At 34.1% G+C, this 17,139-nt stretch overlaps 1 protein-coding gene across 1 annotated transcript; it reads left to right on the forward strand.

The window, feature by feature from the left end:
* Positions 1–15,681: 15,681 nt before the first annotated feature.
* LOC122585112 lies at positions 15,682–16,894 on the forward strand. The gene has a single exon (XM_043757210.1). It carries the CDS (start codon positions 15,827–15,829, stop codon positions 16,694–16,696), a length of 870 nt encoding a protein of 289 aa, XP_043613145.1. The 5' UTR covers positions 15,682–15,826; the 3' UTR covers positions 16,697–16,894.
* The last annotated feature ends 245 nt before the right edge of the window (positions 16,895–17,139 follow it).

A 17,139-nucleotide genomic window follows, 5' to 3' on the forward strand; every position in this document is an offset into this window, starting at 1 on the left:
AATGGTAATTGATGTAAAAGTTTTTGATTTAAAAGGGTAATAGATATATTTTATAATATAATGGACTAATGATATAATTTAATATTAAGAGTTGTGATTATTTAATTAATTAAAAATAGTTTAGTCAATTCGTATGTCTCATTTTTTAAAACTTTTAACATCAAAGTATAATTTTTATATACTTACAATTCTACATCACGAAGTCACATTTATTTGTATTAATTAGCTTTCATTAAAAGTTTAAATTCACAATGCTGTTGTGCGCCCACTTTGTTGTTGACTTTATCATATGTCATTTTGTCTAGCTATATATATACAAGAGACAAATTAAGAAGAAATTTTAAAATAAGCTTAACACGGGTTAGATAACGTACGTGAAGTGCATCTCGTGTAAGATACTATGTTCATGGGTGGCCTAAAGATTTGTGGGGTCGATGGGGGCACATCGATCGCTATCCTTCCTTGGCCTGGTATCGGAGATATCGGAGATATGGGCACGACCTGGTTAATTAATTTATTCGAACTTAATTTGTACTGTTCGTATCATAATGAGTCTTGTATATATGTATATATATTTGGAAGATTAATTTATCATCTGAAAGCATTTTGAATTATTTCGCATACAATGATTTTTTTTTTAATTTCTTTTTTTTTTTTGAACAATCAAAGGAGAAATTTTTATTGATAATAAGAAGAAACTAGTGAGAAACTAGGAATTATAATTCATGGTAGAAAACAAGAAAAATTACAACTAAGGGGAAAAGTCGACATCATATCTAGAAATTGAAAGAGTTCCAATTGTGCCACTCAATTGCGTTGTTTGCCGATCTATTTGCAATCCAGAGAAAACTAAGGGATTTAAGCTCTTTAAACGCGTACCAGAGAGATGGGGCTTTGTTGTTGAATAACAGATCGTTTCGGGTCTTCCAAAGAATCCAGCAATATGCAAGAACAATTAGGTTAACCAGCCTTTTCTTTCTTGTATCAATGCCAAGGTTCATATGAACTTCAAATAATTCGTATACAATGATAACTTTGACAGAATATTACGGTAATTAAAAACAGTAATTAATGTGTGATTTTGTTACGTTAAACATGTACTCGTATATATAAATATACACATGTCAGTATCACATGACATATGCTAATTAAACACGATAAAACAATTTGGTGAGGCGTGAAATCTTTATAAGTAATTAAACATACATATTTGGGATGGTTAAATGAAATGGTTTAAAATGGTCATCGGATATATACCCGATTAGACTAATAATTGATGATCAAAAAGATTCTTCATTCCAGATAATCCGAACATGAAAAACTGTATCACTTACTCTTTTTTGGTCTACATGTTATCTGTCTTAATAGTCCACGTTAACAAAGTAGCCTACATGACGAACAACAAAGTCAGTCTGAAAACAAATTACACACTTTTGGTAGATTGTAGCTACCAAGTTATCTGCAAAGTAACACAGTAATAAAAGAAGTTAGTTTTGTCTTTATGTAATATAGTACTCGTAATAACATATGATATATGATGGATCAATTAAAGATACGTGAAGATATATCGAGTAGTGAAAAAGTGGAGAATATTATGGATATAGTACGGTACACCATATGTATAGGCAATTGGGCATACATGTTTGGTCAGTGATACCGGCTTTCATTTCACCCTGGTGACAAGTCAAGGCAGTTGTTGGCCATTTCACCCTGTATGTCTGTCTTCCTAGGGCAGTGGATTCACCAGCTCGCTCATGTATATGTTTTAACATGCTATTGTCGTTTGTCATCATTCTTGATCCATTACATTACCATATATATATAATAAAAGTGTGTGACCCGTATGGGGGCTGGGGGGTTCACATGAAAACGAGAAGAATAGAAAATTTTAAAACGCATTCATGGCACCTTCAAATAGTGACGGATATAAAGATTTTAGTAAGGGGGGAAAAAATAGAGTAAATTACAACCCGTTAAACCTATGTGGGTGAATTGTCAAAAGAAAAATAAATTTACAAAATATGTCATCTATGTGTGTGCAAGTGTGAAACTATGAATTGTAAAAAAAAAGGGAAAAAAAAAGGATAAATATCTTAAAATGTAACTAACAATGACCCAATGTATATAGTAGGAACCAACTACAATTTTTGGATATTCTATATTGTTAACTTATTAAAAATCTCCAAATTATGTTTATGGTTACTTGCTAAAATGGTAGCCGGTTACAATTCAAGAAATCTGCACCAAAACACAAGTCTAAACCATATTCATACTCATTTTTCAGTCTGATATATCTAACCCAGATCAAAAATACAACCAATTCGTGAAATTTGGAACAAAACTTATGTATAAATATTCGTATATCACATATATAATACATAAAACCAGATCAAGAGTCTATCTATAACAAGAATATGCAGTGAAAATTGGTATAAAAGTCGAAACCATAAAAGAAAAGGTAACAATGGCCGGAAAATGATGGCCGGAAAAATGATGGTGGCTAGAAAACCCACCCCTTTGTCGTCGTTGCCACAAAACGATGGTGGCCAAAATACCAATCCATCTACTACCACCCATCCCTCTATTTCTTCTTCATCTTTCTTTCTTTTCTTGTTAGATCTAGGGCTTTCTTGTTATATCATGTTTGTGTAAAGTTAAAATAAACAATTTGGGGAATACTCTATTGTAATATGAAAGTAGAAAGGGAAATGTTAATTATATATCTTGTATGCACCAAATGTGGATTCAACATGAGATCTATCTCTCATTAATCATTTTATGGAATTTGATGTGTTTATTGGTATAGAGTTTGGCATAAGTGGCATCTGACATGAAAGTCAGCTTCACATAAACCATTAGCCGGTTGGTTACCACTTTAAACATTTTAAGAAGTTTGCCAACTTACAATATTCAAAATCTGTAGTTGGTTCCTACTATAGACATTGGACAATAGTTAGTTACATTTCAAAGTATTTATCCCAAAAAAAATTACAGCATAAGCATTTTGAGAGAAAAGAAACATAAATTGGGTATTTTTTAAGGGCTTATTTGTTTTGAATTGGGTGGGCCTATCCCCCCCCCCCCCCCTCCCCCCGTTAACATGAAAAATCTGCCGATGCCCTCAAACCTTCAAATGGTTCCAAACCTTGCGCCCAAAAGGAAGTGGAGTTAATACAATAGATTCAAAACATCAAACCTCTCTTGCTCGGAAGAATCGAAACACATCGAAATGGTACCATGGGTCATCTACTTGAATGCACTCTATCCTATTCATACAATTATACCTTATATTTAAGATTTTGTGTAAAGTATTGACAGGTGCATCATTGTATAACTTAAGCTGTATCATAGTGATGCAACTTAAGCTATGCACTTGTAGTGATCTAATTTAAGAAGTTTTCTACTTTTCAATTTTAGAAAACTTTACACTATAACTTTTTGATGTATATGTTACTAGCTCATAGGGATTACTGAATTATATATGTTTCTTTTTCTATTGAACGTGAATTGTGTATGTTTCTAGCACGGTGCAATCCAACATACATAACGTAGATAGGTTTGTAACTCTTTTTAGAAAGGTTGTTGCCTTGTTGGAGAAAGCTTAAACTGATTGGGCCATCATCTAAATGGACTATATATCAAATGGGCTTCATTTATCTGCGTATACAAAGAGTGAAAGAGTCTCCTAATCTGGATAAACATGTATAAAATTAAAAAGACAATCACTAAAATGAAAAAACTTCTTCCGATTTGAATCTATGATCATCAGATTATTTAGTATTATTACAAAAGACATGTTTATTTTTAATAAAAACAATTGTATCTTATAATTAAAATTAAAATTTACTTAAACATGATAAATATTGATGATAATATAACTTTTTGTATACGTATATTTAAAGACTACGAGTCTATATAGATTATTAGCATAAAATGTAGTCCGATTTTAGGTAGATGAACCATAAAATGCTCTAAAATTATAAAGATTGACGTTAAAATAGTAGACGCTTATTTAGCTAAATCCAGTCTTCTCAATGCCAACCTTTGATAAAAGTTTGACTAAATTTGATCGTTAATGTAATTTTTTGGGGGTTCATTTGCATATTTTTGGAGATGATTATGAGGCCACAACCGACCCAAGACACCTTCCTCCCTCTTTCTTACTGTCACATCAGTTTTTCTTTCTCTTAAATCACCTCTTCCTCACTTTTTCCTCATCTCTTGCTCAACTTTTATTAATTTAAATTTTATATTTATCTTAAAATAAATAAAAATCTAAACTAAATACCCAATTTTATAGAATTTTTATCCATATACTCTCATATATTAAAGTAAAAGGTAAAAAGAAAAACAAAAAAAAACATTTTGTATACTAAAATGAAAACTGTAAATCTACAAAAAAAACCAAAAATTAGAAAAGTGAGGGATTGTGCTTCTTCTTTTCCAATACATACATATATATATATATATATATATATATATATACCTACAAATATATTCACAAACCTATATATAATATTGTGAGAGAAAAAAATACATGTGACCCCGTTCTTTTTCCCTCTCTCCTTGTCCTCCCTCTTCCAACCAACGAACACCCGCCATTGACGAAGCCAACGAACAAGCTGCTACCATTGGTGTCCTCGTCGACACAATTGAGGAAGGGGTTGTCGACTCTAAATCGTATGTCAATAAATGATAATGGTTGACAACCGATTTTCCTGATTTTTGACTCTAAATCATCTGATACAGATGTATAAAAATGACTTTGTTATTTTTTATGATATAAAATTGAAAGCAATTATGTAGATTATATTATATAAATAGCATTACTATTTAAGAATAGAAAGTTAAAATTTTGAAAAATAAGGCACCCTTTAAAATGAATTATAAGGTAATATATAGTAAATTAGGTGGTTTTTATACATGCTTTTTTAACGTTCATTTTTCAGGCTTGTTTATACAGAACTCAACGAGAGAATTCACCGAAATTATTATTTTAAAAAGTCGAACTCAAGTCTTATAAGTCAAAAAACCCTCTTAGGGGCAGTTTGGTTCACATAATGTTTTTGAAGTAATTGGAATCTGTCAAAGGAATTGTAATTTGATGGAATTGGAATCTGAATGTTTTAAATTATGTCATGTATTTGGTTGACAGAATTCAATGGAATTCAGTTAAAGATCTAAATCTAAACAATATTAAATGACAAAACTACCGTTTATTAAAATTTTGTCTTTTCTTATATATCTTAATAAGATATGAATATAAATTATATTCAATTTAATGAATAATATTATTAAGGGATTTTCTAACCGCTGCCCCAAGGGCAATAGTTTACTTTTCTTATTATGGATACTATACTCTAATTTAATGCTCTAAATCAAAACTCTCATCAATCTTTAATAATTTTATTTACACTCAAATATTTTACATTAAATACCTATTGCCATCAACTTAAAAGATGATTCGTTCAAACCTTCTTAAAAATATCCTAATCATATTGCAAATCATCACTGTAAATATCAAATAATAGACAACTTTTAATACTTAATTGACTTCTTGTATATATGTGGCTTGTTCATCTTTACAGAAAGACACACAAATATTTTTCATTTCTAATGAATATGTATTGAAAGAGAGTGGAAGACATATAAAAAATCGCAGGTAACTAAACATTCATTCCTATATGTAACATTGTTACTAATTTCTTATATTTTTTTGAACGTGCCCTTTTATAGTTATCCATAAGAACGTACTCTTTTGTAGTGTTTATGTAGCATCCATGTTTGTATAAATTTTTTATTGCAGAGTATTTAGTCATGATTAATTTGGATTTGAACAAGCCCCCGACCGAGGAAGGTGATGAAACTCTAATTGATTATGAACCTTTTGTTGGGCAAACTTTCTCGACTTTTGAAGAGGCACATCTTTTCTATAAAAACTATGCCTACAAAAATGGATTTTCTATTCGCAAAGATCGATTTATTAAGAAAAATGATAGGATAGTAAGACGGGATATGTATTGTCACCGAGGTGGTAAAAAACCACTCAAACAAATTGAACCCTCTAAGCAGCAACGAAATAGAGAGTCTATAAAGTGTGAGTGTAATGCTCATATTCATATTACTTTAAAAAAAAAAGTTTCGATATATTCCCGGAAGAATGGCATGTGACAACATTCATCAAACATCACAATCATGAGTTGCTATCACCCGATGAAATACGTTTTCTTCGATATGCAAAGAAAGCGGACACACGAAACCCACATGTAGCAATAAAGAGAATAATATGTGTTAGGTCGAAAATCGACTAAGTATAATTTGTTCAAAATAGTTGAAGCTTAGTAAAGAAAGCTTGCTCAGGATTCTGAAGTCATTCAGGATATAGCTCACTGAAGCTTCACTTCAGATTCAGAATCAACCAACACTGAAAACGTTCAGACGAAAGTCAAAGACTGAAGACTGAGGAAGAAGATCATCTCAGAAGCAGAGCTCAGAGAAGATCTTACCTGAAGTTGAATCTGAAGAGGCTCAGTGAAAAAGTACTTACAACACTTTTTCACTGATTACAAGGAAAGTCTTTTTGCAGCTTTAACTACCTTTACCCGATTAATTACTATCAACATGGGATTGTGAAAGTTTTAGCAAAAAGGTTGGGAATAAAGTATGTCAAGTCACATCAAGAAACTGACATACTTTACCTTAAACAAGCGTGTTATGGATTTGTCCTACAAATCCATCCAACCATATTTAGTACGGCTTTTTGCCATGTCATCAAGACATGCTTTGCCTATAAATATAAGACTTCTCACACTTGCAAAATTGCTTGGAACTTTGGCAATTGCAACGTGTGACATTACTCTAAGTATTCTTACGGGTAATTCCTCGTTACATAGATCATTTGTATTTCTGGGTTGTTTAGATACTTTCACAAGTGTGATTATCTTTGTTCCGCAACAACTCTTGTATTTTGTTTATTAGAAATAAATAAAATACATTGAAAAATACATCTTGACTCATTGCCATAATACTTGATTATATTTAGTAATTTATTTAGTTTCAAGCAACCATACTTGATTACTCTTATCCATTACCTGGATCGTAATTCTAACTAGTCCCATCTAGTTTCGATTTACTTGCCAGTCGGGTTACTTGATATAACTTGTGATTATTATTGTCTAACCTTATATCTTGTTATATCTTGATCTTGTGTACATCTTGTTAGGTGGACTCACAATATGGTCTTGGGTACTCGTTCTTCAAATTTGAGTGGAAAGAAATGTTTAGCTAGTGATATAGGGTTGAATCCTATTTTCACTTTGAAGTATTAGAAGAATTTAAGTCTTTAAAACTTTTTGTTGGGTTATTTATTTGGATGGTATTTTGTTTACAAATAAGAGTGACGATTTGCTATATGCTCATTGGAAGTGCAACATGAAAAATTGAAAATATATGTGTCCAAACTTGATGAACATAAAGCATACGAAGTTCTGTAATTTGATATATACTAAGGATGATTTGAATAATATTTGTTAGTAATGTAAAATATTGTAGGAGAAGGTATATCTTTTAACTTGCTGACAATAAGTGACGTGAATTATATTGTAGTATTTAATGTAAAATATTTGAGTGTAATAAATAAAAATATTAAAGATTAGTGTGATTTTTTATTTAAAGCATTAAATTGGAGAATAGTATACATAAAAAGAAAAAATAAACCATTGCCCTGGGGGCAGTTGTTAGAAAATAACGTAATACAAATGTATAAGCATTTTACTGCATATATTAGGCAAATTTTTCAAGCAATTAATTATAATACATGTTGTATTACAAATTAAAATTATGGGAAAGATGGATCGGAAAATCCCACATATAGAAATAATACAACAAATACAACTTTTCAAGATCTAATGGAGAAATTAGATCCGACTGTATATCGATACAAACCCATAATTATCTTGTGTATGTATATATGTGATTTTCTATTTGTAACAATAAAACTGAATCCAAAGATTTCCCACTACACAAACTTTTTTGGCAAACAGGAAAGGTAAAGATAGATATGAAAGATTAGTTCATGCTATTACTCCTGTTGTTTAAGAAGAGGCTGTAGCAAAGAGAAGCTGCTGATGTGTTGTAGAGGAAAATGTTGGACTCACGTAGTTGTGACCTTCACCGATCATATATCAGTCCGATATGATAATTGACAAATAAATGAAATCTTTATGTCGGTAAATATACGATGGGCGTATTTACTATTAATGACATAATATAGGGTTTCCCATTAGGTGATTAGAATTAAAGAGGTTTATAATGCACATGACATAAAACACAAAGGGGGCTAAGTGTAAATGTTATATATATAAATATAACATAATTAATCATCATTAGTGACTAATGAATCACTAATCACGCCCCCCCCCCTTAATTGTGTGTGTATTTTCTCTCTAATCTTCTTCCCCATCTAATCTATAATCACCTTAATTTGGGAACCAATCTCAATGGCAAGAATGCTGAATCAACTAACAGGTTCCACAGGATCTTCAGATTAGTGTTATTAATCATGTTTTACATTATATTTATAATACGAATCATTATTTTCCCAACATTTGGCATCAGAGACTCGTTCTTTTGATCTTGATTCGTATTATTCTTAAAACCGAAAATGGTTTATTAAATTAAACGTGATTTTAATAAACAATAATAAGGTTTTGGTTATAATTTTGATCATAAAAAGCCTTGTTTTTCTTAGAAAAATTGAAGAATCTTAATTGTGTTCTTCGTGTTCTTGATAAAACTCATCTAAATTCTTTGAGTTTGATCCTAATTATTCTTAATTTGAGTTTTGAATCGTGTTTTGTGCTCGACCTCGACCTAAACAACTGCTCGAGCTCGACCTCAGCTAAGTCGACCTCGACCTCATGAAGTTTTTGGTCGACCTCGACCTAATGGCTGGAGCTCGACCTCACTCTTGCTACTCGAGCTCGACCACAAGGCTCGACCTCGACCTCATCTTGCACTAGTCGAACTTCGACCTAAATTGTGGTGCTAGTCGACCCTCAATGCTAGTCGTTTTCGACCTTAATTTAATTTACTCGAAGTCGACCTAAAAGTATACTAGTCGAGTTAAATATAAAAGCATTACTCGACCTTATTGCATTATTAAAATTTGACCGTATATTAAATTTTGATTTAGACTTTATTCAATTCGACGTTAACTTAAGTCGTCTTTTTTGATTTAGTCTCTATTGAAATCGACATTAATTTTAGTCGATTTTGATTTAGTCTTTATTGAATTTGAGCTTGAGTTAACTTAAGTCGTCTTTTGATTTAGTCTTTATCAAAATCTGAAATTATATGGCCTTAAAATAACCCCATAATTTTATGGTCAAATTTGTCTTTAATTTTTCAGAAATAATTTTTTCTGCAGCTCGACCCCAACCAGGGGCTGCCGCCCCTTGGACCCCGCTTCCAGGGGCGCTGCCCCCGGACCCCCGTAAAGTTTTGGGGGCTTCGCACTAATACATGGTTTCATTGTTTGTGCCCAAAGGTCAAATATGATTCTCGTGTTGCGTTTTCTTTTCCTTTAGCATAATAAACACTTAGCGTATTAATTCTGCCCAAAGGTGATTTAATATGTTATGTGTAGCAAAAGGAACTCTTTTTCATGCATAATATACACGGTGCTTAATTTTGTGCCCAAAGGTCAAAAGATAAGTGTTGTGTTGCATGAACCTAAAGCTCATGTTTTTCGCTTAGATATTAGTTACTTCTGCCCAAAGGTGATGTAACATCTAAGTGGAGCCTAATTTTAGCTTATGGTTTTGGTGTTTACTATAAGCGTACTTATCACTTGCTTCATTAATATAATGGTCACAGTCTCATAACTTTAGGAACATTAGGCATACTTAATTTAGTTCCATTACTCTAAGAGACCTCACTTAGTCCGCTTTACACAACTAACTACGTCACTATAAATAACCTTCTTTAACTCGTATCGTAAATTCATATCTTCTTTATCTCCACTGTCAGTACCTAACTTTGGCATTGAGCCACTCACTGGCGCGGACTATGCTTCTTGGAAGGATCAACTAATGCTGACTCTAGGCATGTTAGATTACGACCTTGCCATTCGTCAGGATGAACCTGCTGCCATTACCGAGCAATCCACTAGGGAGCAGAAGGCGACTTATGATAGATGGGAAAAGGCGAATCGCTTATCACTTATGCTGGTCAAGAATACAATCCACATCAGCATCCGAGGAGCGATTCCTGATTCTGACAAGGTGAAGGAATACCTTAAATCTGTAGAGGATCATTTCAAGGGATCATCGAAGGCGCTGGCAAGTAATTTGATGCTGCAAATGCTTACTCTGAAATATGATGGTAGCAGTGGTGTTCGTGAACACATCATGAAGATGACTGACATGGCTAATAAGCTTAAGAGCCTTGAAATGGAAGTGTCGGATAACTTTCTTGTGCACTTCATATTGACATCCTTACCTGCTCGTTTTGACACCTTCAAAGTGAATTATAATGCTATGAAGGATAAGTGGTCAACGAGTGATCTAATTTCGATGTGTGTACAAGAAGAGGAACGCCTCAAACTGGCACAACCTGAGTCTGTTCATCTTACCACCACTGCTAATTCTAAGAAAAGGAAGGGTAGATCTGGTAATTCTGGTTATAAGAATGCAAATAAAGTCCCTAAGACCAATCCTGGTGCAGTTGCTTCTAGCTCTAATCCCTTGAGTGGCAAACTTCATTGTAAATTCTGTCGTGCAAATTGGCACACTCAGAAAAATTGCCCTAAATTCAAGGAATGGCTAGCTAAGAAAGGTAACGTACTTTATGCAATATTTGATTCTTTTATGACTGGTGTACCTATTAATACATGGTGGGGTGACTCTGGTTCTATGGTTCATGTGACCAACTCAATGCAGGGATTCCTTACAATCCGGAAGCTACCAAAGGGCCAAAGAAAGCTTAGAGTTGGAAATGGTGATCTCTTAGATGTTGAAGCCATGGGAACTTTAATTTTACATATGAGTACCGGAAAGACTATTAGACTAGTAGATACCTTATATGTACCGAGAATTACTCGAAATCTTGTATCTATTGGTAAACTTGATCTTGAAGGTTATGTAATGATTCATGGTAGCGGCAAGATTGCTATTACTTTAAATAATGAATTGCTTGGTCGTGGTTTTTTGGATGGATTACTGTATAAATTAGAACTAGATCATAAAATTTCCCAGTCTTTGTTGTCTCTTAATGTTGATGATGTAACTAAAACAAAGACAAAATCACCTAAGAAATTGGAGAATTCCTCTATGTTGTGGCATAAACGTCTTGGCCATATCTCACAAGATCGCATGAAACGACTCGTGAAAGATGGAATCTTACCTTCTCTCGATTTCAGTGATTTTGAAAGATGTATTAAGTGTCTTAAAGGCAAAATGGCTAAAGGTAACAAGAAAGGAGCCACTAGGAGTTCCAACTTGTTGGAAATAATACATACTGACATTAGTGGCCCTTATTCCACATCAATTACTGGTCATACATCATTTATTACATTCATTGACGATTATTCGCGTTACATGCACCTGTATTTAATTAAGGAAAAATCTGAGTCTTTACAAACTTTTATTGATTATAAAACTATGGTTGAAAACCAACTCGATCGTAAAATAAAAGTTGTAAGATCAGATAGGGGAGGTGAATATTATGGCAGACATACTGACATTGGTCAAGCTCCTGGTCCTTTCCATAATTATTGCAAAGACCATGGCATTATTAACCAATACACCATGCTTGGTTCTCCTCAACAAAATGGTGTTGCTGAAAGGAGAAACCGAACCTTAATGGACATGGTGAGAAGTATGCTTGCCAACACCAACTTACCTAATTTCCTTTGGACTGAGGCCTTAAAAACAGTCGTTCATATACTCAATAGGGTTCCATCCAAATCTGTCCCTAAAACTCCTCATGAGATTTGGACAAGTAAGAAACCAAGTCTAGCATATATGAAAGTATGGGGCTATCCTGCCGAAGCTAAAATCTATAACCCAAACCTAAAGAAACTGGACCCTAAAACCATTACATGTTTCTTTGTTGGTTATCCAGACAATTCAAAAGGTTATCGGTTTTACTGTCCTACCCATACTACTTCCATCACTGACACGCAGCATGCCACTTTTCTAGAGAACTCAGAGATCAGTGGGAGCACGATAAATCATAACTTGGATTTGCATGATGTACAAGATGCGGGGGGAAACCACTCGTCGGTTATTAGTCCTCCGATAATTCCTCTTGTACCCAACGCTGCTCAAACCACTTATCAACCTTCTCCTAATCACAACACTGCTAATATCAATGATCATCCTTCTCCTAATCAAAATCCTCCTTCTACTCATAATGCTGATGCTGCGAATAATGAAGGACCTTCCGTTACAAAACCCGAAATTCAGCTTAGAAGATCATCCAGGCAACGAAGGGCCACAAATTTTGATGATTATGTCACCTTCTTAGCTGAAGATGAGGACATTGGAAAGCTTACTGATCCTACCTCTTATCAAGAAGCCATTAATAGTAACCAAGCCTCTAAATGGAATGACGCCATGATTGAGGAGCTTAATTCCATGAAACATAACGACGTTTGGGATTTGGTTGAACTTCCTGAAGGATCCAAACCAACAGGTTGTAAATGGGTTTTCAAAACCAAACTAGACCCGAATGGAAATGTTGAACGCTATAAGGCTAGACTGGTTGCAAAAGGCTATACTCAAAAGGCTGGAATTGATTATCAAGAGACCTTTTCTCCTGTGTCTCGTAAAGATTCCCTAAGGATCGTCATGGCACTAGTAGCTCATTTTGATCTTGAGTTACATCAAATGGATGTCAAGACCGCTTTTCTTAATGGAGACTTGGAAGAAGACGTATACATGTGGCAGCCTGAAGGATTCATTCCAAAAGGTAAAGAGCACATGGTCTGCAAGTTGAAGAAGTCCATACATGGGTTGAAACAAGCATCACGTCAATGGTACCTTAAGTTCGATGAAGTCATGAAAGGACAAGATTTCTTAAAGAATCCAGTGGATCAATGCACCTATCTCAAGATCAGTGGGAGTAACTTCATAATCCTTGTTGTGTACGTAGATGACATCCTACTTGCAAGTAACAACTTGGATATGCTGCATGAAACGAAGCGCATGCTTTCGCAAAATTTTGACATGAAAGATCTCGGTGAGGCCTCTTATGTCATAGGTATCGAAATACACCGGGATAGGCGTAATGGTGTTCTGGGTCTTTCTCAAAGGGCCTATATTGACCGTATTCTAGAACGCTATAAAATGCAGGACTGCTCGCCCACTGTAGCTCCAGTAGTTAAAGGAGACGTATTCGGTTCTTTCCAAACCCCGAGTACTGAGATTGAAAAGGAGCAGATGAGGGTGATACCTTATGCATCTGTAGTTGGGAGCATTATGTATGCTCAAGTCTGCACTCGACCAGATATCGCTTACATCGCCGGTATGCTAGGACGTTATTTGTCTAATCCTGGATTGGCACACTGGAAAGCGGCTAAAAAGGTTCTACGATATCTGCAAGGGACCAAAGACTACAAACTAACTTTTAGAAGGAGTGATGACTTAGAAGTAGTAGGATATTCTGATTCCGATTTTGCTAAAAGCAAAGAGGACAAGAAATCTACTTCTGGATATATTTTCATGTTAGCTGGCGGACCTATCTCTTGGCGGAGTCATAAACAGAAACTGACTGCAACGTCCACCATGATGGCTGAATATATTGCCGTTTACAATGCCACTTGTCATGGGATGTTGTTAAGGAACCTTGTCAGTGGACTTAGAATCGTCAATTCTATTTCTAGACCATTGAAGCTTTACTGTGATAACTCAGCTGCCGTAACTTTCTCGAACAGTAACAGTTCGACTGGCGCTGGACTATACCTCGATACAAAGTATTCAGTTTGTACGGGAACGGGTTGAGGAAAATGTTCTTTGTATTGAGTACATAAGTACAAATGATATGCTAGCGGATCCGATGACCAAAGGTCTTCCTCCTAATATCTTCGTAGGACACGTGTCGAAGATGGGGCTTACAAAAGATTTAATTTGATAGCATATTGTACTTGTCATGGTCATTATTATTAAATTTAATAAAATTTTCCTCTGTATTCAGATTTTGTTTGTCTATTATTTACATTCAGCATGCATAATGATGTATGGACATTACTGTAACAAAATTTGTCTTAGTCAATTGATCATTGCTTATTTAGTTTTAAATTTGAGTCATAGTTTGACTAGTGGGGGTCCTGAGTTGATGTTATTCTCTACAACTGTACTTATTGGCTATGATTTCGGTTTAAAACAAAATGAGTATCATCCCGGCCGGATTAACTGTGATACTCATAGATAAATGATCGCTTGGTCAAGTGGGAGAATGTTGGACTCACGTAGTTGTGACCTTCACCGATCATATATCAGTCCGATATGATAATTGACAAATAAATGAAATCCTTATGTCGGTAAATATACGATGGGCGTATTTACTATTAATAACATAATATAGGGTTTCCCATTAGGTGATTAGAATTAAAGAGGTTTATAATGCACATGACATAAAACACAAAGGGGGCTAAGTGTAAATGTTATATATATAAATATAACATAATTAATCATCATTAGTGACTAATGAATCACTAATCACGCCCCCCCCTTAATTGTGTGTGTATTTTCTCTCTAATCTTCTTCCCCATCTAATCTATAATCACCTTAATTTGGGAACCAATCTCAATGGCAAGAATGTTGAATCAACTAACAGGTTCCACAGGATCTTCAGGTTAGTGTTATTAATCATGTTTTACATTATATTTATGATACGAATCATTATTTTTCCAACAGAAAAAGCTTCTCAACCGATGATGAAGATGGAGATGTATGGTCGGGCTTTAAAAACACAAAATGTGAGGAAGGATTTTTGGTAAAGTATGTGAATTCCTAATAATTCCATGGCATATGTGAAGGAATTTTAAATTCTTATGTTTAAAGGAATTAAATGGAATGTTCAAAATTCCAATTCTATCAACTAGCCAACTAAACATGACAAAGATTGGAATTTAAATTCCAATTTCATACAATTCCATGTGATTCCAATGAACCAAACACTACTTTAAGAGTTCAGAAGTATTTTACAGATATTCGTAATTTTGTGTCTCATTAATAAATACCTATTAAATGAATTCAAACTTTCTAGTAACATAAATATAAACATTTATCATTTTTATTGATACTCGACATGTTAATATCTTAAGGTGCTAAACGAAGATGACTTTTATTAAAGTGGATTAAATAATTATACACTTATCATAAATTTTTGATATGGAAAAATATATATTTTTATAAACGTTAACTAAAACCCTAAAAACGTAATTTATCAACTTTTTTATATTTTATAATAAGAATATGGTTTTCACTGAGGTGAGATACAAACTATGGTATAACTCCTCGCATGCATAATTTGTGTGCAAAATATCGGTAATTAAATTACAGTTAAGAAAAAGAAAGAAAAAGGAATGTTGCTATAAGGTGGGACCTAGGGAAGAAAATTGGGTAACACAAAATGCCAAAAACATGTATTAGCCGTTGAGACATGCGCCTTCCCACACACTCATAAAGCCATGTCCTTTCTCAGTCTCTCTTTCTAAAACACCTCCCCCACCCCTCCTCATCTAAAACCGTATTCATACATAATACACAATCACTATCTCTGTGTGTTGTGTTGGAAAATTAATTAAGAAAAAAAAAAGAAAATGTTGGATGAATTCACAGATAGTGAAGACGAAAAAGCCGTTGAAGATATTTTGTCACAAGCATTCGATCATTCCGTTTTGGAACAAATCGCCGCCATTAACTGCTCTTCTTTCTCCAATTCCGATCACCTTCCTTCTCACCTTGAAAACCGCTTACGTAAGCTTAAATCCCTACCTACTTCTACCGTCACCTCCGATGGCCGGTTTCCTCATGCCAAATCTAAATCATTCACGCCTCGATCCGGTCACGATTCTGTTCACTTTGAAAAAGTTCCAGATCTGAAAACGAAATCGGAGAAACTGTCGCCGGAAATTGATTCCGACGGAAAGCACGGGAATAAAGTTGCGACAACGAAGTCCGGAGTCGATTCGGTTAATCCGTCGTCGCCGGATTCGGAAGATTTTCGTTGCCGGAGTTCAGAAGAAAGTTCCGACGAAAATGAGGAAAAAGTAAGGAAATCGAATAGATCAAAATACGGAACAGGATTGCATAAATCACGGTCAAGTTCATGGATAGAATCGTTGCCGTCATCGGAATCGGAGTCTGGAAGTCCGGTACGGCGGAGTATTGGTTGTTTGTGGTGTACCCCGAAAAAGAAGGTGGAAAAGAAGAAAAAACAGAGGAAGGAGAGGTATTTTGGGGATGATTTGGCAAATGAGAATGATGTTGATCTTATGAAGTTGTTTAGTGAGAAAGAACAAAAGAAGATAATGAAAAAAGCAATGAGAGAAGAGGAAAAGATAAATAAGGAAGCAGAGAAGATAGTGAAATGGGCTAAACAAGCTTCTGATCGAATGATGGATGTTTCTGGTCTTGTGGACGATGATCAACTCAGTGACTTTGATGAATATACTAGTAAAAGAAAATGATTGATACAATTCGTATATTATAAGCTAGCTATTTTGATTTGATAAGATAACTATATTTATACTACTATTATTATACTAGTACTTTTTTAATATAATACTCTATATACTTACTACATACTACGTATAATATTATATAGTTGTAGCACAAGATTGTTACGAAACAACTAGTTGTAAAAAGTGCGTCTAATATTCTTCTTTCTTGTTAAGTGTTCAACAAATGGGGTTGTCACTCTATACATTGTGTTAATCTCATTGATGCATCACACCAAATATATCTAATTCGATTGTTTTGGATGATGTTATATGTGCGTTTGATTAACATCCTGATTCATGTCGGTTTTTTATTAAACTATCAACTCTTGTTATCTCGTTTTCGAATGCACGGGTGTAATCAACATATTAATAAAGGCCTAACGAGTTTTTGGTTTAGTTTTTCATGAACT

Source organism: Erigeron canadensis, chromosome 1, assembly GCF_010389155.1.
Source record: "Erigeron canadensis isolate Cc75 chromosome 1, C_canadensis_v1, whole genome shotgun sequence".
Lineage (NCBI taxonomy): Eukaryota > Viridiplantae > Streptophyta > Magnoliopsida > Asterales > Asteraceae > Erigeron > Erigeron canadensis.